The sequence below is a fragment of the Diorhabda sublineata genome, chromosome 1 (assembly GCF_026230105.1).
Source record: "Diorhabda sublineata isolate icDioSubl1.1 chromosome 1, icDioSubl1.1, whole genome shotgun sequence".
Classification (NCBI taxonomy): Eukaryota; Metazoa; Arthropoda; class Insecta; order Coleoptera; family Chrysomelidae; genus Diorhabda; species Diorhabda sublineata.
The window spans coordinates 1-24816 of NC_079474.1; the positions used below are offsets into that span (position 1 = coordinate 1).

The window sequence follows — 24816 nt, forward strand, 5'->3', positions numbered from 1 at the left end:
GGTAAAAATTGACATTTTATGAAAAAAATTGACATTTTATTTTAAAAAATTGACATTTTAACGGTAAAAACTGGCATTTTATTTAAAAAATTGACATTTTAACGGTAAAAATTGACATTTTATTTAAAAAAATTGACATTTTAACGGTAAAAGCTGACATTTTATTTTAAAAAATTGACATTTTAACGGTAAAAATTGACATTTTATGAAAAAAATTGACATTTTATTTTAAAAAATTGACATTTTAACGGTAAAAGCTGACATTTTATTTTAAAAAATTGACATTTTAACGGTAAAAATTGACATTTTATGAAAAAAATTGACATTTTATGAAAAAAATTGACATTTTATGAAAAAAAATTGACATTTTATTTTAAAAAATTGACATTTTAACGGTAAAAACTGGCATTTTATTTAAAAAAATTGACATTTTAAGATACAAATTTACATTTTATTTAAAAAAATTGACATTTTAACGGTAAAAATTGACATTTTATTTTAAAAAAATTGACATTTTATGAAAAAATTGACATTTTATTGAAAAAAGTACCAACCTTGGTATCCGTCAAACTTTCCGAAACCGACCAATATTCCTAGACGTCGAAGGTATAGAACCGTCGCTGCTAGATTCGGCGTCGCTCAAACTGCCGCTTCCCCTTTTATGTTTCAATCTCCTCCTTTCCGAAACCGGCAGCGGTTTATACTCCTCGCCCTTTTTATGTCGCTCGTAGGGCAACAAAAACCTAAAACACACGATCACCGACATTCAAAATCTAATTATTACATCGTAGATCGATAAAGAGTAGTATAGGTGGTACCCCACCGCACGCACGCACGCACCTTTCGTAATGTCTCCTTATGATGGTGGCGGCGCTGGTGCTGTTCTGGTGACCGCTCATTTCGTCGAATATCGATTTCCACAACCGATTGGTCGTCACGCAATCGTATCCACCCAATTTTTGCACCCTTATAAAGAACTCGTGCAGATTCACTGGAAATACGTAAAAAAAAAACAAAAGTTTGACAATTTTTTGACAAGTGACGGGAAATATTTACGTTCTTTGTAGCCCAACGAAGGTATCCTCCCGATGGGCGTGCGATTCGATTTCATAAAGGCGCCGAGTTTCCTCACGAATTCCTTGTTTTCGTTATTCTCGTGACACCTGGTGCTGCGTCTCGGAACCGTGTCCGGAGCCTCGTGGACGTTTAATTTAGTTTCAGCCTGCGGAAGAGGAAAAGTCTGTGCAGATATGGTGGCGCATTTCAAATTGAACGTCGATCGAACCTACCTTGGTATTAGTACTAACAGATGATTCGGATTCGTTGCTTTCCGAACCCGGGGAGACGCTACGTTTTTTCCGTCTGCCGCGAGGTCGCCCCTTGAGTTTCGGGGCCAGGTGATTACAGAGTAGTTCGTGTCCTTCTAATTCGGGATAATCGAAAGTGTCTCTACAAAATAGTACCCTGGTGTTGGGGTGTACGACGTAGAAACCGCCCAAGGCGTTTACTAATTTTTGTCTTAGGTAAACGTCTTCGACGCCTTCGAGACGTTTCATCATGGCCCGGTATCGACAATATTTGGGGAAACTGAGTATGACGACGTGGGGATCTTTGAGCGTTTCATCGCTCTCTAAAACAAAACACGGGGGGAAATCAGATAAGATTATTCGATGCTGGAGATATTCGTGGGAGATAGGAAAAATATTAGATTTGGCAACTTAGCATATAGACGAAATATTTCAATTCGTATAAATGAAATCTATGATTTTTTTCATGAAAAAACTGTCGTTTCAAGTATTATTCAAATCAACGATTCATGCAAATATTGTCATTTTATATATTTAATTGATATTTCATTATGCAAATTGACATTTTATCAAATAGATTGACATCTTATTCGTGGAGATTATTATTTTACCAAAAAAATCTGACGTTTTATTGTAAAAATGGACATTTCGGGAAAAAAATTGTCATTTTATGAGTTTAATTGACATTTTATTGAAAAACGAACATTTGGTGGAGAAAACTGTCATTTTAAAAACAATTGATATTTTATTCATGGAGAAAATTGTCATTTAAGCATAAATATTGACGTTTTATCGTAAAAATGGACATTTCGGGAAAAAATTGTCATTTTATGAGTTTAATTGACATTTTATTGAAAAACGAACATTTGGTGGAGAAAACTGTCATTTTAAAAAACAATTGATATTTTATTCATGGAGAAAATTGTCATTTAAGCATAAATATTGACGTTTATCGTAAAAATGGACATTTCGGGAAAAAATTGTCATTTTATGAGTTTAATTGACATTTTATTGAAAAACGAACATTTGGTGGAGAAAACTTTCATTTTAAAAAACAATTGATATTTTATTCATGGAGAAAATTGTCATTTAAGCATAAATATTGACGTTTTATCGTAAAAATGGACATTTCGGGAAAAAATTGTCATTTTATGAGTTTAATTGACATTTTATTGAAAAACGAACATTTGGTGGAGAAAACTGTCATTTTAAAAAACAATTGATATTTTATTCATGGAGAAAATTGTCATTTAAGCATAAATATTGACGTTTTATCGTAAAAATGGACATTTCGGGAAAAAAATTGTCATTTGATGAGTTTAATTGACATTTTATTGAAAAACGAACATTTGGTGGAGAAAACTTTCATTTTAAAAAACAATTGACATTTTATTCATGGAGAAAATTGTCATTTAAGCATAAATATTGACGTTTTATCGTAAAAATGGACATTTCGGGAAAAAAATTGTCATTTTATGAGTTTAATTGACATTTTATTGAAAAACGAACATTTGGTGGAGAAAACTTTCATTTTAAAAAACAATTGACATTTTATTCATGGAGAAAATTGTCATTTAAGCATAAATATTGACGTTTTATCGTAAAAATGGACATTTCGGGAAAAAAATTGTCATTTTATGAGTTTAATTGACAATTTATTGAAAAACGAACATTTGGTAGAGAAAACTTTCATTTTAAAAAACAATTGACATTTTATTCATGGAGAAAATTGTCATTTAAGCATAAATATTGACGTTTTATCGTAAAAATGGACATTTCGGGAAAAAAATTGTCATTTGATGAGTTTAATTGACATTTTATTGAAAAACGAACATTTGGTGGAGAAAACTTTCATTTTAAAAAACAATTGACATTTTATTCATGGAGAAAATTGTCATTTAAGCATAAATATTGACGTTTTATCGTAAAAATGGACATTTCGGGAAAAAAATTGTCATTTGATGAGTTTAATTGACATTTTATTGAAAAACGAACATTTGGTGGAGAAAACTTTCATTTTAAAAAACAATTGACATTTTATTCATGGAGAAAATTGTCATTTAAGCATAAATATTGACGTTTTATCGTAAAAATGGACATTTCGGGAAAAAAATTGTCATTTGATGAGTTTAATTGACATTTTATTGAAAAACGAACATTTGGTGGAGAAAACTTTCATTTTAAAAAACAATTGACATTTTATTCATGGAGAAAATTGTCATTTAAGCATAAATATTGACGTTTTATCGTAAAAATGGACATTTCGGGAAAAAAATTGTCATTTTATGAGTTTAATTGACATTTTATTGAAAAACGAACATTTGGTGGAGAAAACTTTCATTTTAAAAAACAATTGACATTTTATTCATGGAGAAAAGTATCATTAAATCATAAAAATTGACGTTTTATTGCAAAAATTGAATTTTTGTAGAAGAAATTGTCATTTTTTAAGTTTAATCGACGTTTTATTATGAAAATTGACATTTTATTCTGAACAGCGATATTTCATGGAAAAATTGTCATCTTATGAGTTTAATTGACATTTTATTAAGAAAAATGACAATTTATTGGGAAAAAATGAACATTTGGTTGAAAACTGTCATTTTATGTACCATTTGACATTTTTTTCACGGAGAAAATTGTCCTTAAATCATAAAAATTAACGTTTTAATATAAAAAATGACATTTTATTCTGAAAAGCGATATTTCGTGGCAAAAATTGTCATCTTAAGAGTTGAATTGACATTTTATAGAAAAATGAACATTTGATGGAATAAACTGTCATTTTAAAAAACAATTGACATTTTATTCATGGAGAAAATTGTCATCAAAGTATAAAAATTGATGTTTTATTGTAAAAACGGACATTTCGTGGCAAAAATTGTCATTTTAATTGACATTTTATTACGAAAATGAACATTGGGTTGAAAACTGTCATTTTATGTACCATTTGACATTTTATTCACGGAGAAAATTGTCCTTAAATCATAAAAATTAACCTTTTAATATGGAAATGACGTTTTATTTTGAAAAGCGATATTTCGTGGCAAAAATTGTCATCTTAAGAGTTGAATTGATATTTTATAGAAAAATGAACATTTGATGGAATAAACTGTCATTTTAAAAAACAATTGACATTTTATTCATGGAGAAAATTGTCATCAAAGTATAAAAATTGATGTTTTATTGTAAAAACGGACATTTCGTGGCAAAAATTGTCATTTTAATTGACATTTTATTACGAAAATGAACATTGGGTTGAAAACTGTCATTTTATGTACCATTTGACATTTTATTCACGGAGAAAATTGTCCTTAAATCATAAAAATTAACCTTTTAATATGGAAATGACGTTTTATTTTGAAAAGCGATATTTCGTGGCAAAAATTGTCATCTTAAGAGTTGAATTGATATTTTATAGAAAAATGAACATTTGATGGAATAAACTGTCATTTTAAAAAACAATTGACATTTTATTCATGGAGAAAATTGTCATTAAAGTATAAAAATTGATGTTTTATTGTAAAAACGGACATTTCGTGGCAAAAATTGTCATTTTATTACGAAAATGAACATTTGGTTGAAAACTGTCATTTTATGTACCATTTGACATTTTATTTATGGCGAAAATTATCTTTAAATCATTAAAATTGATGTTTTACTAGGAAAATGAACATTTCGTGAAAAAAATTGTAATTTTATGAGTTGAACATTTTATTTTCACAAATAACAATAAAAAATCATATATACAGGATGTGCTTATCAAAAAATTCATATATCAATTGAAAATTTATCGAAAAACGGTCTGAATTATTAAAAAAAAAAAAAAAAGAATTTTCATTCGAAATATCAATAATAACTTCGCAAAAACTGTATTGTCCATTAACGATAGAATACAACGTTGCCAAGTTTAAAGCTACTATTAAACGGAAAGCCCTAAAAGTACAATCACTGTTTACTCCCAAAACAACAATTAAAATAAAACACGATAAGACTAAATCAAATAAGTTTGTTTACAGTAAAGATAAAAACGGAATTCAATTTAAACGAAACGTAAATACGATACTTAACTTTTTTTTTTATCGCCAACTGAAAATTATAAAAGTGCAATCGGTTCTTTGTTGAAATTAGTGTATTAACAAGATGTTTAAATTAAGTTTGGCGGTACTTCTGGTAGTACTGTTCGATATTATAAATGGTTACACCTTTAGAAAAGGTTTTGAAGGTAGTTACAGTACAGGTAATGATGTTCGGAATCGTTATTTGGGATTCAGAGCTGGCGATGTTGAGAAGAAATGCGTTTGTATGAATTGGAGGGCGTGCCAAGGTACCATTGATTCGTATCCATCGTAAGTACCGAATTGTAAACGTGATTCCATTATTTTTATGGAACGTGTATCAATACTTTGAAGTTTTCGAATGTTATAAGTCGATTTGAATATATTTATAAGTTGAATTTCGAGTATTAAATCGTAAATTCAAACGGAAATAGTGTTTATAAGTTGATTTGGAGTTCTAAAGCACCAAATTTATATTTATAAGTTGAATTTTTAAGTTTAAATTATGAATTACATGGAAATTTGTGAGATTTGATGCTAAAAAACGATATAAATAGATTTATAAGTTAAATTTCAGGTTATAAGTTATAAATTTCACCAAAAACACTGAGATTTGATGTTATAAAACGTTCCAAATATATTTATAAGTTAAATTTGGAGTTCTAAACCCTTAAAATCATATTTATAAGTTAAATTTCTTAGTTTAAAATACGAATTAGATCAAAATTAGTGAGATTTGATGCTAAAAAACGATATAAATAGATTTATAAGTTAAATTTCGAGTTATAAGTTATAAATTTCACCAAAAACACTGAGATTTGATATTACAAGACATTAAAATCATATTTATGAGTTAAATTTGAAGGTTTATATTATGAATTACATCGGAATTAGTGAGATCTGATGCTAATAAACGATATAAATAGATTTATAAGTTAAATTTCAAGTTTTAGGATATAAATTTCACCAAAAACACTGAGATTTGATATTACAAGACATTAAAATCATATTTATGAGTTAAATTTGAAGGTTTATATTATGAATTACATCGGAATTAGAGAGATCTGATGCTAATAAACGATATAAATAGATTTATAAGTTAAATTTCAAGTTTTAGGATATAAATTTCACCAAAAACACTGAGATTTGATGTTATAAAACGTTCCAAATATATTTATAAATTGAATTTGGAGTTCTAAAGAATTAAAATCCTGTTTATAAGTTAAATTTCAAAGTTTAAATTATGAATTACATCGACAATAGTATGATTTGTAACTGAAACACTAAGATTTGATATTATGAAACATAAAAATGTGTTTATAAGTTGAATTTCGAAGTATATTTAATAAATTAAACAAAAAGAAGTGGAATTTGGAATCCCAAAGCAATAAATTCATATTTATAAATCAAAATTAGTAGTTTAAATTTGAAATTTAAACTAATAGTAGTAAAATTTAGAGTTCTGGAGTATTAAAAATAGATTTATAAGTTAAATTTCAAATTATAAATTATGAAATAAAAAATTACCTCTATTAGAGGAATTTAACGTTCGAAGTCCACAAAAATGATTTGAAAGTTGAATTTGATATTCTGAATTAGTCTAATAGAAGTGAAATTCAAAGTTATAAAACTTTAAAAATATAAATATTAACGAAATTTGACAAGTAGAACATAAAAATTAAGTTATAAATTAAATTTCAAAAGTTAAATTATAAATATATTGAAATTAATGCTATAAAATGTTGAAAATATATATTTAAATTATGAAATAAATCGATATCAATGGAAAAAATTGGAAAAATTGGTTAAATTCCAAATTTTAATTCATAAAATGGACCGATAAGAACGAATCAAAAATTTTACTATCAAATTTTTTGTTATAGCGAACCATGTAGGCCCAGTTACGCGTTTGTCTGTTGCATACAACCGGATCCAGAACCGAATCCAGGCGGACACATTGACAGTTACGACTGTCAAGAGGACCAACTCGCAGAATTAGAAATACCCGGCTTAGAACTAATTCCAAATCAAAATACATGCGATTAAAATCATTTGTATACATTAATATGAAAAATAAATAATCCCCAATATGTTTCCTTCGGAATCAACATTATTTATTGCGAGGTCGTAGAAAAAATATAGTGCGCAACACGCGATAAAATTTGGTGTTTTTTTTTTGTGTAAAAGCACGTTTCGTACTTACCCAAATGTTTTCTTTCGTTTTCCACGTCTGCATAATCTAACAAACTGTCGTTTATTGTGAAACTCAATCCCGCCGGTTTTCTTGGAGGAACGTTTTCCTCGTCGCTATTATCATCCGATTGTTTTATGTCTTGTTCGGATTTTGCCAAACGTCCCCACGTCCATTCGGCTTCTACCGTTATCAACGTTATCAAATCTTCTACTCTTATCACTACTTTTTCCGTAATCGCTAGAACTTCGTCCTGCAACCAAACGAATCAACAAAAATTCAAATGGTAACAATAGAATTTGTTTGAGACATACTGTATATTACATAGTTTATGTTCACATCACATCTGTATAGTATATAGTTTATATTCATTTCTTGGGACATACTGTATAGTGTATGGTTTGCATTCATTTCTTGGGACGTACTGTATATTAAATAATTTGTGTTCATTTCTTGGGACATACTGTATATTATATAGTTTGCGTTCATATCTTGGGACGTACTGTATAGTGTATGTTTTGTGTTCATTTCTTGGGACATACTGTATATTGTATGATTTGTATTCATTTCTTGGGACATACTGTATATTGTATGGTTTGTGTTCATTTCTTGGGACGTACTGTATATTAAATAGTTTGTGTACATATCTTGGGACATACTGTATATTATATAATTTGTGTTTATTTTTTGGGACATGCGGAATATTAAATAGTTTACGTTCATTTTTTGGTACACACTGTATATTATATAGTTTGTGTTCATATCTTGGGACATAGTGTATGGTTTATGTTCATTTTTTGGGACATACTGTATAGTGTATGGTTTATGTTCATTTTTTGGGACATACTGTATAGTGTATGGTTTACATTCATTTCTTGGGACGTACTGTATATTAAATAATTTGTGTTCATTTCTTGGGACATACTGTATATTATATAGTTTGCGTTCATATCTTGGGACGTACTGTATAGTGTATGTTTTGTGTTCATTTCTTGGGACATACTGTATATTGTATGGTTTGTATTCATTTCTTGGGACATACTGTATATTGTATGGTTTGTGTTCATTTCTTGGGACGTACTGTATATTAAATAGTTTGTGTACATATCTTGGGACATACTGTATATTATATAATTTGTGTTTATTTTTTGGGACATGCGGAATATTAAATAGTTTACGTTCATTTTTTGGTACACACTGTATATTATATAGTTTGTGTTCATATCTTGGGACATAGTGTATGGTTTATGTTCATTTTTTGGGACATACTGTATAGTGTATGGTTTATGTTCATTTTTTGGGACATACTGTATAGTGTATGGTTTACATTCATTTCTTGGGACGTACTGTATATTAAATAATTTGTGTTCATTTCTTAGGACATACTGTATATTATATAGTTTGTGTTCATATCTTGGGACGTAGTGTATGGTTTATGTTCATTTTTTGGGACATACTGTATAGTGTATGGTTTGTGTTCATTTCTTGGGACATACTGTATATTAAATAGTTTGTGTTCATATCTTGGGACATACTGTATATTATATAATTTGTGTTCATTTTTTGGGACATGCTGTATATTAAATAGTTTGTGTTCATTTTTTGGGACACGCTGTATATTAAATAGTTTGTGTAGATTTTTTGGGACATGCTGTATATTATATAGTTTATGTTCATTTTTTGGGGCATACTGTATTGTGTATAGTTTACGTTCATGCCTTTGGACATACTGTATAGTATATAGTTTATGTACATGTCTTGGGACGTACTGAATATTAAATAGTTTGTGGTCATTTTTTGGGACATGTAGTATATTATATAGTTTATGTTAATTTCTTGAGACATACTGTATATTATATAATTTATGTTCATTTCTTGAGACATACTGTATATTAAATAGTTTGTGTTAATTTTTTGGGATATGCTGTATATTATATAGTTTATGTTCATTTCTTGGGACATACTGTATTCTGTATAGTATACGTTCATATAATTTCTTTGGATATACTATATAGTTCATGATAATTCCATTGGACATACTGTATATTATATAGTTTTTCATTTGTTTTGGGCACGCTGTATGTTATTACTAGTTGAAATCTTTTTAATGTTTGTACAGAGTGGCTCACATTCAAAAGTATTACGTAAATGGTGGAAAAAATTTTTTTAGATACAATAATGATGTTATATAGCTTGTCCCAATTTTTATACGTATGAAACTGTTAGATTCCACCACGAAATTATGTCACGTCTTGATACTGAAACAACTTCTATTATACATTTTATGACATTTTATTGATTAAAACACCCTGTATATATATAATTTGAAATTTCTATGGAAATATTTGTTATAAACTTCAAATTTTCAACCGACTCCATAAAACTCCTCCTCTCAGATATCTCCCTTTTACGCCGTATAGGAATAAACATTCCCGGGAACATAATATACCAATTTCAGTGTATACGACACAGGTCCGGATCTACCCAAAAGACGAACCAAATTAAAAATAAAAATCGACAAATGTCATTTCACTTACGAATAAAAATATTCATCACATTCCAAATCACGTATATAATTCTTGTATAAAACGAGTTTTTTCAAGTTTCAAGTTCAAGTTTTTCAAGAATTTTCGATTTTTGTATATTATATTTATATCCAAAACAGTTACGTCAAAGAAACGTCAGTCTGAATGGAAAAAAACACTTGGAAAATTGGTCAAAAAGCATGGAAATCGAGTTTAAACGCTTTCTACGTGTGTTTTGGGACATGAATGGGATGTAAATTCAACGACGTATTTCAATATGTCTGACCTTGAGGCCATATACTTTTAAAAAAAAACGCTGACCTAACCTATAATTGGAATCATTGATAAACCTATAAACTATAAATTTTATTATTATCGTACTCCAGTGAAAAGAAAAAATAATCTTCGATCTAGTTTAATTGTAAATTAATTTTACAAATAAAAGAAATGCCGTTTTAATCCTCCTAGATACGACTCTGCCTATATCGCCGCCCTCGGCTTCATGTTATAAATTACGGACTTTATTGCACTCGGATGGAACGACATAAAGAGTATCAAATGTACGGTTGTCTTTTGTTTTAATTATTTTTCGTATATTTGTACCTTTCGAACACTCACTGTGTATATTATTTTGATTTGAGGTTAAATCAAGGACAAACAGGTGAGAAGTTGTAACGCACGATCGGTATATCGTAAAAACGATCGGTTAATCATAGTTTATATAAAAAATAAAAAAAAACATAATTATTGATAAATCGAATAAAAAATTTTAGCTGACTAATATTTTTACAGTGTAAGTAGGTATTTTCTCGTCGTCGATATGGTTTTCGGTTTGACTAACGTTTGGATTTCGAGCTCAAAATCAATAGAATGAATAATGTTCCTAAATACTGTATGCGGAATTTACTGCTAAGATTCTGCACACAAAAACATAAATTTCTTTATAGCTTTTGAAATAAAACATATTATGAGAAACTTTTGTTTTTTATTGAATTGAAAAATGTTTTATCACGATTTCCATTGTAATAAAACTCCTTAATTATTTATACGAGGTGACACAAAAGAAAATCACATTTAAAAAAAAATATTCGTTACAAATTTAAATGCGTTGCTTGGGAATTTATTTTATTTATACGAGGCGAGACAAAAGAAAATTCACATTTAAAAAAAATATTCGTTACATATTTAAATGCATTGCTTGGGAATTTATTTCTTAAAAATAACATCGTCCAAACGTAAACCGGCATTCATTTTATTATGCTTATGCCGTCCGCCATTTTGTGACTGATATTTTCTTTTATTAGCCAAAGGAAATTCAATTTGTTATTGTAAACTTTAGATATGATATAACCCCACAGGAAAATATCAATGGGTGTTAAATCTGGATAGCGTGGGGGCCACCTCTCTTGGGGGTTAATCTATCTACCAGGAAAAATTTCACGAACTCGTGTTAAAGATCTATTGGTATTTGTTTAATCAATTGTAGTTTGTTTGCAGTTCAATTGATAATTCTAGTTTATAACGACAGTGTATATCAACAACGTCACAAGTCAAAAAAGTCTTTTTTCATCAATTTATGGACAAATGTCGACATGTTTTTTGTTTAGGTCTATTTATTTGACAGAATATTCTTTTTTTAAGGTCTATCAAGCCAAAATATTAATGATAAAGAACGTCACAAGTCAAAAAATAGTGAAAATTGTCAATTTTTCAAACAATTTTGATATGTTATGAGTTTAAATGTATCTATTTGGCGAGATAATTATTTTCTAGCATAGTTTATACCAAAATATTGATTGTAAACAACGTCACAAGTCGAAAAAATCCTAAACGCCGCCATTTTTAGGATTCTATGAACCAATTTTAATGAGTTTTGAATTAATTTGTACCTATTCCACGAAATAATGATTTTTTAGCGTCTTTTAAACCAAAATATTATTGAAAATAACGTCCCAAGTGAAAAAATTGCCATTTTCGAATTGAAAACCAGTTTCGAAATTTTTCAGTTTTATTTTTCATATTTTTTTAGTTGAAATGTATCTATTTGACAATGCAATCATTTTCTATCGTCTTTTAAACCAAAAGATGATTTGGAAACAACGTCATAAGTCAAAAAAATCGTAAATATCGCCATTTTTGATACTTCTTGAGTTGAAATGTACCTATTTTACAAAATAAGTATTTTCTAACGTCTTTCAGACCAAACGAATGATTTTATACAAAGTCACAATTCAAAAAAATCGTAAAAATTGTTATTTTAAGAAATTTATAAAACAATATTGATATTTTTTGATCTGAAATATATCTATTCAACAACATAATGATTTTCTGGCATCTTCTAGGTCAAAAAATTGATACTGAACAACGTCACAAGTCAAAAAAATCCTAAACGCCGCCATTTTTAGGATTCTATGAACCAATTTTAATGAGTTTTGAATTAATTTGTACCTATTCCACGAAATAATGATTTTTTAGCGTCTTTTAAACCAAAATATTATTGAAAATAACGTCCCAAGTGAAAAAATTGCCATTTTCGAATTGAAAACCAGTTTCGAAATTTTTCAGTTTTATTTTTCATATTTTTTTAGTTGAAATGTATCTATTTGACAATGCAATCATTTTCTATCGTCTTTTAAACCAAAAGATGATTTGGAAACAACGTCATAAGTCAAAAAAATCGTAAATATCGCCATTTTTGATACTTCTTGAGTTGAAATGTACCTATTTTACAAAATAAGTATTTTCTAACGTCTTTCAGACCAAACGAATGATTTTATACAAAGTCACAATTCAAAAAAATCGTAAAAATTGTTATTTTAAGAAATTTATAAAACAATATTGATATTTTTTGATCTGAAATATATCTATTCAACAACATAATGATTTTCTGGCATCTTCTAGGTCAAAAAATTGATACTGAACAACGTCACAAGTCAAAAAAATCCTAAACGCCGCCATTTTTAGGATTCTATGAACCAATTTTAATGAGTTTTGAATTAATTTGTACCTATTCCACGAAATAATGATTTTTTAGCGTCTTTTAAACCAAAATATTATTGAAAATAACGTCCCAAGTGAAAAAATTGCCATTTTCGAATTGAAAACCAGTTTCGAAATTTTTCAGTTTTATTTTTCATATTTTTTTAGTTGAAATGTATCTATTTGACAATGCAATCATTTTCTATCGTCTTTTAAACCAAAAGATGATTTGGAAACAACGTCATAAGTCAAAAAAATCGTAAATATCGCCATTTTTGATACTTCTTGAGTTGAAATGTACCTATTTTACAAAATAAGTATTTTCTAACGTCTTTCAGACCAAACGAATGATTTTATACAAAGTCACAATTCAAAAAAATCGTAAAAATTGTTATTTTAAGAAATTTATAAAACAATATTGATATTTTTTGATCTGAAATATATCTATTCAACAACATAATGATTTTCTGGCATCTTCTAGGTCAAAAAATTGATACTGAACAACGTCACAAGTCAAAAAAATCCTAAACGCCGCCATTTTTAGGATTCTATGAACCAATTTTAATGAGTTTTGAATTAATTTGTACCTATTCCACGAAATAATGATTTTTTAGCGTCTTTTAAACCAAAATATTATTGAAAATAACGTCCCAAGTGAAAAAATTGCCATTTTCGAATTGAAAACCAGTTTCGAAATTTTTCAGTTATATTTTTCATATTTTTTTAGTTGAAATGTATCTATTTGACAATGCAATCATTTTCTAACGTCTTTTAAACCAAAAGATGAATTGGAAACAACGTCATAAGTCAAAAAAATCGTAAATATCGCCATTTTCGATACTTCTTGAGTTGAAATGTACCTATTTTACAAAATAAGTATTTTCTAACGTCTTTCAGACCAAACGAATGATTTTATACAAAGTCACAATTCAAAAAAATCGTAAAAATTGTTATTTTAAGAAATTTATAAAACAATATTGATATTTTTTGATCTGAAATATATCTATTCAACAACATAATGATTTTCTGGCATCTTCTAGGTCAAAAAATTGATACTGAACAACGTCACAAGTCAAAAAAATCCTAAACGCCGCCATTTTTAGGATTCTATGAACCAATTTTAATGAGTTTTGAATTAATTTGTACCTATTCCACGAAATAATGATTTTTTAGCGTCTTTTAAACCAAAATATTATTGAAAATAACGTCCCAAGTGAAAAAATTGCCATTTTCGAATTGAAAACCAGTTTCGAAATTTTTCAGTTTTATTTTTCATATTTTTTTAGTTGAAATGTATCTATTTGACAATGCAATCATTTTCTATCGTCTTTTAAACCAAAAGATGATTTGGAAACAACGTCATAAGTCAAAAAAATCGTAAATATCGCCATTTTTGATACTTCTTGAGTTGAAATGTATTTTCTAACGTCTTTCAGATCACACGAAAGATTTTCTCGCATCTTCTAGGCCAAAATATTGATTGTAAACAACGTCACAAGTCAAAAAATTGCTATTTTACCGCGATTTCTTAACAAGTTTTAGTAATTTTTCATTTAAATCGTATCTGCTTCACGAAATAATCATTTGCTGGCATATTTAGACTATTTTTTGAATAATTTCAATAAACCTCAAGTCAAAAGTGTTCTTCATAATGTAAAACTGACATTTTTCAATAATTTTTGTTCACCTTCATTCGTCAAATTTACAGCTTGTCCCACATTTGACAATAACAACAACGATAAATTCATTATTATATAACCCCCGTATATATTTTTAATTAATTAGGATAGAACATTATAAAAAAATAATATTTAGATAATTTAATTTGTTCTAACCAACACAGGAATAGCAAATCAAAATTCACTTCAATAATACGAAAAATATTGATTACCACCTGTATATACCCAATTAAAACGATGTATCATATGATTAAACGCAAAATTTCGTTTTTATTTGTCGAAAATATTCAAATTTCTATGCACAATTAATGCCGTTTATGAAAAAATAAAAATTTGGTAACATAGTACGTATCGCCATCTATACATGAGACTAGGTACAAATTAGGCGTCGGTAAAAAAGGAAGCGATAAAAAAATGTTTAATTATCAATATTAAACGGTCGTCTCGATTATGAATTTTATCTCTACATACAAGACAATATGTCTAATTGAATTAAAAAAAAAAAAATAAGTAATTGAATTATTTTTTTTTCGAGTAAAACTACGAAAAAAAAAAAAGAAAAATATCATTTTAGAACGTACATTATGCTATTTTTGTTGGCAGCATATTACTTATTAAAATTGCGTTTTCTGGAGCGAATCGGGGGCGGCTGCCACCTACCGCCTATCGCGTTCCGCCCCTCCCCTTCCACACGAGCTCGGTCGATAAAGGGAAGGAGTTAGCGTTTACCCTTTTCCTACTAAATACACTTTATGAAAAACTAATATATTTTATTCCGGAATCGAGCAGGTGTTTTTTTTTTCGTTTTCCGGCGATTGGGTTAGATTTAAACGACATACGAGGGTCGATCGAAAAATAATAAATATAAATTGTTTTAATACCGCCAATTTTAGACCATATATAAAACAGATGATTCCAAAGTTTCTAATGAGAAATACGTCATTCGAAGTAGTGTGAAAATAATACGAGGGTCGTACGATATTTTGTATTATACGGTGTTTAAATGGTAATATTGAAGTCAGAGCGAGTTCCAAGTAAAATTATGTCGTTTTAATTTTTAATTTAAAACGAGTTAGAGAGAGAGAGAGAGAGGTATAACGATTCTCGCTATCTTTATCTATCAATTTTAACTCATGGTCTAAATAGAACCGCAATGACTTTCACAAATACGTTAATGTGATTTATATAATTAACGATTTTAATGTATTTATGTTAATTTTTTTTCTTCTTCTTTATCGTTATTGACGTAAATAATAAATTCGTATTGTGTATAAAAAAAAATCTTTTATCGTTTTCTATCGCCGAAAAGGATCTTCGGTATTTAATAGAAATTTATTGTTAAAATGATTTCGGATTCGTTTGATTTTATATTTATTATTGTTTACGCCGGATACGTAGATCAACGTTCCCATCCACGAGTCCGAGTTTTACTTAAAACTATTCCAACAGTGGCGTCGTATAACAGGGTACGATTTCCCATACAAAATTAAATTTTTCTTTGGTATCTAGATTATTACTTTGTTATCAAATTTTTATGCTATTTTCATTAGATTTCTGCGTCTACTTTCTAATTTCACTGTATCAAATTCCAATTTTTTTTCGCTTTTCCATTATTTCACTATACCATTTTCCATTTCACTATCTTTTATCACTGTTTGTTCTCGTTTGGTCTAGATTTTACTATTTATAGATCAAATTTCACTATTTCTAGATCAAATTTCACTATTTGGTGAAGTAATTACTGTTGGAAACCCTTTCCAATTTCACTATATCGAATTTTCTTTTCGCTTATACGCCCAATTGTTTTGTTTTACATTCAAAAATGAATTTTCGGCATATTTTTTTCTTAGCCACTATTTTGATTAGTTTTCTGAACTTACTCCAGTTTTTTCGTAATTTCACTATATCAAATTCCAATTTTTTTTGCTTTTCCATTATTTCACTATACCCTTTTCCATTTCACTATCTTTTATCACTGTTTGTTCTCGTTTGGTCTAGATTTTACTATTTATAGATCAAATTTCACTATTTCTAGATCAAATTTCACTATTTGGTGAAGTAATTACTGTTGGAAACCCTTTCCAATTTCACTATATCGAATTTTCTTTTCGCTTATACGTCCAATTGTTTTGTTTTACATTAAAAAATGAATTTTCGGCATATTTTTTTCTTAGCCACTATTTTGATTAGTTTTCTGAACTTACTCCAGTTTTTTCGTAATTTCACTATATCAAATTCCAATTTTTTTTGCTTTTCCATTATTTCACTATACCCTTTTCCATTTCACTATCTTTTATCACTGTTTGTTCTCGTTTGGTCTAGATTTTACTATTTATAGATCAAATTTCACTATTTCTAGATCAAATTTCACTATTTGGTGAAGTAATTACTGTTGGAAACCCTTTCCAATTTCACTATATCGAATTTTCTTTTCGCTTATACGTCCAATTGTTTTGTTTTACATTAAAAAATGAATTTTCGGCATATTTTTTTCTTAGCCACTATTTTGATTAGTTTTCTGAACTTACTCCAGTTTTTTCGTAATTTCACCATATCAAATTCCAATTTTTTTTGCTTTTCCATTATTTCACTATACCCTTTTCCATTTCACTATCTTTTATCACTGTTTGTTCTCGTTTGGTCTAGATTTAACTATTTCTAGATCAAATTTCGCTATTTGGTGAAGTAATTACTGTTCGAAACCCTTTCCTATTTCACTATATCGAATTTTCTTTTCGCTTATACGCCCAATTGTTTTGTTTTACATTCAAAAATGAATTTTCGGCATATTTTTTTCTTAGCCACTATTTTGATTAGTTTTCTGAACTTACTCCAGTTTTTTCGTAATTTCACCATATCAAATTCCAATTTTTTTTGCTTTTCCATTATTTCACTATACCATTTTCCATTTCACTATCTTTTATCACTGTTTGTTCTCGTTTGGTCTAGATTTTACTATTTATAGATCAAATTTCACTATTTCTAGATCAAATTTCACTATTTGGTGAAGTAATTACTGTTGGAAACCCTTTCCAATTTCACTATATCGAATTTTCTTTTCGCTTATACGTCCAATTGTTTTGTTTTACATTAAAAAATGAATTTTCGGCATATTTTTTTCTTAGCCACTATTTTGATTAGTTTTCTGAACTTACTCCAGTTTTTTCGTAATTTCACTATATCAAATTCCAATTTTTTTTGCTTTTCCATTATTTCACTATACCCTTTTCCATTTCACTATCTTTTATCACTGTTTGTTCTCGTTTGGTCTAGATTTTACTATTTATAGATCAAATTTCACTATTTCTAGATCAAATTTCGCTATTTGGTGAAGTAATTACTGTTCGAAACCCTTTCCTATTTCACTATATCGAATTTTCTTTTCGCTTATACGCCCAATTGTTTTGTTTTACATTCAAAAATGAATTTTCGGCATATTTTTTTCTTAGCCACTATTTTGATTAGTTTTCTGAACTTACTCCAGTTTTTTCGTAATTTCACTATATCAAATTCCAATTTTTTTTGCTTTTCCATTATTTCACTATACCCTTTTCCATTTCACTATCTTTTATCACTGTTTGTTCTCGTTTGGTCTAGATTTTACTATTTATAGATCAAATTTCACTATTTGGTGAAGTAATTACTGTTGGAAACCCTTTCCAATTTCACTATATCGAATTTTCTTTTCGCTTATACGTCCAATTGTTTTGTTTTACATTAAAAAATGAATTTTCGGCATATTTTTTTCTTAGCCACTATTTTGATTAGTTTTCTGAACTTACTCCAGTTTTTTCGTAATTTCACTATATCAAATTCCAATTTTTTTTGCTTTTCCATTATTTCACTATACCCTTTTCCATTTCACTATCTTTTATCACTGTTTGTTCTCGTTTGGTCTAGATTTTACTATTTATAGATCAAATTTCACTATTTCTAGATCAAATTTCACTATTTGGTGAAGTAATTACTGTTGGAAACCCTTTCCAATTTCACTATATCGAATTTTCTTTTCGCTTATACGTCCAATTGTTTTGTTTTACATTAAAAAATGAATTTTCGGCATATTTTTTTCTTAGCCACTATTTTGATTAGTTTTCTGAACTTACTCCAGTTTTTTCGTAATTTCACCATATCAAATTCCAATTTTTTTTGCTTTTCCATTATTTCACTATACCATTTTCCATTTCACTATCTTTTATCACTGTTTGTTCTCGTTTGGTCTAGATTTTACTATTTATAGATCAAATTTCACTATTTCTAGATCAAATTTCGCTATTTGGTGAAGTAATTACTGTTCGAAACCCTTTCCAATTTCACTATATCGAATTTTCTTTTCGCTTATACGCCCAATTGTTTTGTTTTACATTCAAAAATGAATTTTCGGGATATTTTTTTCTTAGCCACTATTTTGATTAGTTTTCTGAACTTACTCCAGTTTTTTCGTAATTTCACCATATCAAATTCCAATTTTTTTTGCTTTTCCATTATTTCACTATACCATTTTCCATTTCACTATCTTTTATCACTGTTTGTTCTCGTTTGGTCTAGATTTTACTATTTATAGATCAAATTTCAATATTTCTAGATCAAATTTCGCTATTTGGTGAAGTAATTACTGTTCGAAACCCTTTCCTATTTCACTATATCGAATTTTCTTTTCGCTTATACGTCCAATTGTTTTGTTTTACATTAAAAAATGAATTTTCGGCATATTTTTTTCTTAGCCACTATTTTGATTAGTTTTCTGAACTTACTCCAGTTTTTTCGTAATTTCACCATATCAAATTCCAATTTTTTTTGCTTTTCCATTATTTCACTATACCATTTTCCATTTCACTATCTTTTATCACTGTTTGTTCTCGTTTGGTCTAGATTTTACTATTTATAGATCAAATTTCAATATTTCTAGATCAAATTTCGCTATTTGGTGAAGTAATTACTGTTCGAAACCCTTTCCTATTTCACTATATCGAATTTTCTTTTCGCTTATACGTCCAATTGTTTTGTTTTACATTAAAAAATGAATTTTCGGCATATTTTTTTCTTAGCCACTATTTTGATTAGTTTTCTGAACTTACTCCAGTTTTTTCGTAATTTCACCATATCAAATTCCAATTTTTTTTGCTTTTCCATTATTTCACTATACCATTTTCCATTTCACTATCTTTTATCACTGTTTGTTCTCGTTTGGTCTAGATTTTACTATTTATAGATCAAATTTCAATATTTCTAGATCAAATTTCGCTATTTGGTGAAGTAATTACTGTTCGAAACCCTTTCCTATTTCACTATATCGAATTTTCTTTTCGCTTATACGTCCAATTGTTTTGTTTTACATTAAAAAATGAATTTTCGGCATATTTTTTTCTTAGCCACTATTTTGATTAGTTTTCTGAACTTACTCCAGTTTTTTCGTAATTTCACCATATCAAATTCCAATTTTTTTTGCTTTTCCATTATTTCACTATACCATTTTCCATTTCACTATCTTTTATCACTGTTTGTTCTCGTTTGGTCTAGATTTTACTATTTATAGATCAAATTTCAATATTTCTAGATCAAATTTCGCTATTTGGTGAAGTAATTACTGTTCGAAACCCTTTCCTATTTCACTATATCGAATTTTCTTTTCGCTTATACGTCCAATTGTTTTGTTTTACATTAAAAAATGAATTTTCGGCATATTTTTTTCTTAGCCACTATTTTGATTAGTTTTCTGAACTTACTCCAGTTTTTTCGTAATTTCACTATATCAAATTCCAATTTTTTTTGCTTTTCCATTATTTCACTATACCCTTTTCCATTTCACTATCTTTTATCACTGTTTGTTCTCGTTTGGTCTAGATTTCACTATTTCTAGATCAAATTTCACTATTTGGTGAAGTAATTACTGTTTGAAACCCTTTCCTATTTCACTATATCGAATTTTCTTTTCGCTTATACGCCCAATTGTTTTGTTTTACATTAAAAAATGAATTTTCGGCATATTTTTTTCTTAGCCACTATTTTGATTAGTTTTCTGAACTTACTCCAGTTTTTTCGTAATTTCACCATATCAAATTCCAATTTTTTTTGCTTTTCCATTATTTCACTATACCCTTTTCCATTTCACTATCTTTTATCACTGTTTGTTCTCGTTTGGTCTAGACTTCACTATTTCTAGATCAAATTTCACTATTTGGTGAAGTAATTACTGTTGGAAACCCTTTCCTATTTCACTATATCGAATTTTTCTCTTCAGTTATGCACAGAATCGATTTATTTTTTCGTTTAACAATAAATTTCCACTATATTATTTTACATTCTTGATTTGTTCAAATAATCATTTCTCACAACATCCCATGCTTTTCCTCGTTTCACTATATCAAATTTCCACCTCAGTAATATACGCAATCGCTCGGTTTTACGTGTACAAATAAATTTTCACTATATTCTTTTTTATTTCACTACTTTTGCGTTTTGTTTCACTATTTATAGTTCTAATTTCACTATTTGGTTTAATGATCACCTTTCACTATATAATCCTACCTCTTTGTTTCTCGTATAGGATGACATTCTCATTAATTCACTATATTCTAACTGATTTCACTAACTTATTTTATTTCCAGTTCCAATTTCACTATTTCAGTTAATAATTACCTCAAACATCCCCTTTTTCCTTTTTTTATTTCACTATAACAAATTCCCTTTTCACTATTAATCCGACCACTTTATTTCACGTATACAATTGCTTTTCTAGTGTTGCACTAAATTCTTTTTGATTTCACTATCTTAGCTTTCCAAATAACTTGGTTTCTTTCCAAATTCCAATATTCTATCTAGTAATAAATGAATTAGATTTATTTCTCTCGTCTATTTTCTGTTTTCACTATATCATGTTACCTTTTTCACTATATATTTTATTGTTTTTATCCGAATTTCTCTATTTCTAGTGCTAATTTCACCATTCTTCTTTATCACTTTGCTTTTCACTGTTTTCATACTAAATACAGTTTTTCATTATTTCACTATAGTCCATTCAACTGTCTTAGTATATTATCGTATTTTGTGGAAATTTAATTATTTCTACTTTCTTTTTATCACTTTACTTTGTACTATTTTCACTGTATCAAATCCCTTTTATTGGCTTTTTATTTGTTTCACTATACCCTATTCAATTTCATATTTTTTTCAATGTTTTGTTGGAATTTCACTATCCCTCAAGCTAATGTCACTATTCAATTGAATAATTATTTTATTTTCCAAGCGTTTTATTTTACGTACACTATTTTTGAATGGTTGCAGTATTTTCTTTTCACTATTTTTCGAGCTAATGTCACTATTAAATTGAATAATTATTTTAGTTTCAACTGTTTTTTTTTTCATTGTTTCACTTCACCGTTCTCAATTTCACTATTAAATTAAGAAGTTTACGATTCGTAATTACACTAGTTTTCACTATATCAAATTATCTTTTCACTATATGATCCAAGGGATTTATTTTACGTACACTATTTTTTTATAGTTGCAATATATTCTTTTCACTATTTTTAGAGCTAATGTCACTATTAAATTGAATAATTATTTTAGTTTCAACTGTTTTTTTTCATTGTTTCACTTCACCGTTCTCAATTTCACTATTAAATTTAGAAGTTTACGATTCGTAATTACACTAGTTTTCACTATATCAAATTATCTTTTCACTATATGATCCAAGGGATTTATTTTACGTACACTATTTTTTTATAGTTGCAATATATTCTTTTCACTATTTTTCGAGCTAATGTCACTATTAAATTGAATAATTATTTTAGTTTCAACTGTTTTTTTTTTCATTGTTTCACTTCACCGTTCTCAATTTCACTATTAAATTAAGAAGTTTACGATTCGTAATTACACTAGTTTTCACTATATCAAATTATCTTTTCACTATATGATCCAAGGGATTTATTTTACGTACACTATTTTTTTATAGTTGCAATATATTCTTTTCACTATTTTTAGAGCTAATGTCACTATTAAATTGAATAATTATTTTAGTTTCAACTGTTTTTTTTTCATTGTTTCACTTCACCGTTCTCAATTTCACTATTAAATTAAGAAGTTTACGATTCGTAATTACACTAGTTTTCACTATATCAAATTATCTTTTCACTATATGATCCAAGGGATTTATTTTACGTACACTATTTTTTTATAGTTGCAATATATTCTTTTCACTATTTTTAGAGCTAATGTCACTATTAAATTGAATAATTATTTTAGTTTCAACTGTTTTTTTTCATTGTTTCACTTCACCGTTCTCAATTTCACTATTAAATTTAGAAGTTTACGATTCGTAATTACACTAGTTTTCACTATATCAAATTATCTTTTCACTATATGATCCAAGGGATTTATTTTACGTACACTATTTTTTTATAGTTGCAGTATTTTCTTTTCACTATTTTTCGAGCTAATGTCACTATTAAATTGAATAATTATTTTAGTTTCAACTGTTTTTTTTTCATTGTTTCACTTCACCGTTCTCAATTTCACTATTAAATTAAGAAGTTTACGATTCGTAATTACACTAGTTTTCACTATATCAAATTATCTTTTCACTATATGATCCAAGGGATTTATTTTACGTACACTATTTTTTTATAGTTGCAATATATTCTTTTCACTATTTTTCGAGCTAATGTCACTATTAAATTGAATAATTATTTTAGTTTCAACTGTTTTTTTTTCATTGTTTCACTTCACCGTTCTCAATTTCACTATTAAATTAAGAAGTTTACGATTCGTAATTACACTAGTTTTCACTATATCAAATTATCTTTTCACTATATGATCCAAGGGATTTATTTTACGTACACTATTTTTTTATAGTTGCAATATATTGTTTTCACTATTTTTCGAGTTAATGTCACTATTAAATTGAATAATTATTTTAGTTTCAACTGTTTTTTTTTCATTGTTTCACTTCACCGTTCTCAATTTCACTATTAAATTAAGAAGTTTACGATTCGTAATTACACTAGTTTTCACTATATCAAATTATCTTTTCACTATATGATCCAAGGGATTTATTTTACGTACACTATTTTTTTATAGTTGCAATATATTCTTTTCACTATTTTTCGAGCTAATGTCACTATTAAATTGAATAATTATTTTAGTTTCAACTGTTTTTTTTTTCATTGTTTCACTTCACCGTTCTCAATTTCACTATTAAATTAAGAAGTTTACGATTCGTAATTACACTAGTTTTCACTATATCAAATTATCTTTTCACTATATGATCCAAGGGATTTATTTTACGTACACTATTTTTTTATAGTTGCAATATATTGTTTTCACTATTTTTCGAGTTAATGTCACTATTAAATTGAATAATTATTTTAGTTTCAACTGTTTTTTTTTCATTGTTTCACTTCACCGTTCTCAATTTCACTATTAAATTTAGAAGTTTACGATTCGTAATTACACTAGTTTTCACTATATCAAATTATCTTTTCACTATATGATCCAAGGGATTTATTTTACGTACACTATTTTTTTATAGTTGCAATATATTGTTTTCACTATTTTTCGAGTTAATGTCACTATTAAATTGAATAATTATTTTAGTTTCAACTGTTTTTTTTTTCATTGTTTCACTTCACCGTTCTCAATTTCACTATTAAATTAAGAAGTTTACGATTCGTAATTACACTAGTTTTCACTATATCAAATTATCTTTTCACTATATGATCCAAGGGATTTATTTTACGTACACTATTTTTTTATAGTTGCAATATATTCTTTTCACTATTTTTCGAGTTAATGTCACTATTAAATTGAATAATTATTTTAGTTTCAACTGTTTTTTTTTTCATTGTTTCACTTCACCGTTCTCAATTTCACTATTAAATTAAGAAGTTTACGATTCGTAATTACACTAGTTTTCACTATATCAAATTATCTTTTCACTATATGATCCAAGGGATTTATTTTACGTACACTATTTTTTTATAGTTGCAATATATTGTTTTCACTATTTTTCGAGTTAATGTCACTATTAAATTGAATAATTATTTTAGTTTCAACTGTTTTTTTTTCATTGTTTCACTT

The 24816-nt window shown here is 27.7% G+C and overlaps 2 protein-coding genes across 3 annotated transcripts in view; one reads left to right on the forward strand and one right to left on the reverse strand.

Annotated features, from left to right (window-relative positions):
• Positions 1 to 345: 345 nt before the first annotated feature.
• LOC130448075 (AT-rich interactive domain-containing protein 5B-like) overlaps positions 346 to 24816 on the reverse strand; it is a 33627-nt gene continuing 9156 nt past the window's right edge. The window contains exons 3-7 of one of the 2 annotated variants that reach the window (XM_056785275.1): positions 7569 to 7809; positions 1290 to 1630; positions 1057 to 1222; positions 841 to 991; positions 346 to 743 (exon numbers count right to left, since the gene is read on the reverse strand). In XM_056785275.1, the coding sequence (XP_056641253.1) occupies positions 566 to 743; positions 841 to 991; positions 1057 to 1222; positions 1290 to 1630; positions 7569 to 7809 (1077 nt within the window). In that variant the 3' untranslated portion in view covers positions 346 to 565. Of the gene's footprint in view, positions 744 to 840; positions 992 to 1056; positions 1241 to 1289; positions 1631 to 7568; positions 7810 to 24816 lie in introns of both variants that reach the window. The other variant, XM_056785268.1, reaches the window with a different exon arrangement.
• On the forward strand, positions 5412 to 9879 carry LOC130448106 (uncharacterized). The gene is made up of 2 exons (XM_056785318.1): positions 5412 to 5656; positions 7249 to 9879. The coding sequence occupies exons 1-2, from the start codon at positions 5451 to 5453 to the stop codon at positions 7409 to 7411; spliced, it is 369 nt and encodes a 122-aa protein (XP_056641296.1). The 5' UTR covers positions 5412 to 5450; the 3' UTR covers positions 7412 to 9879.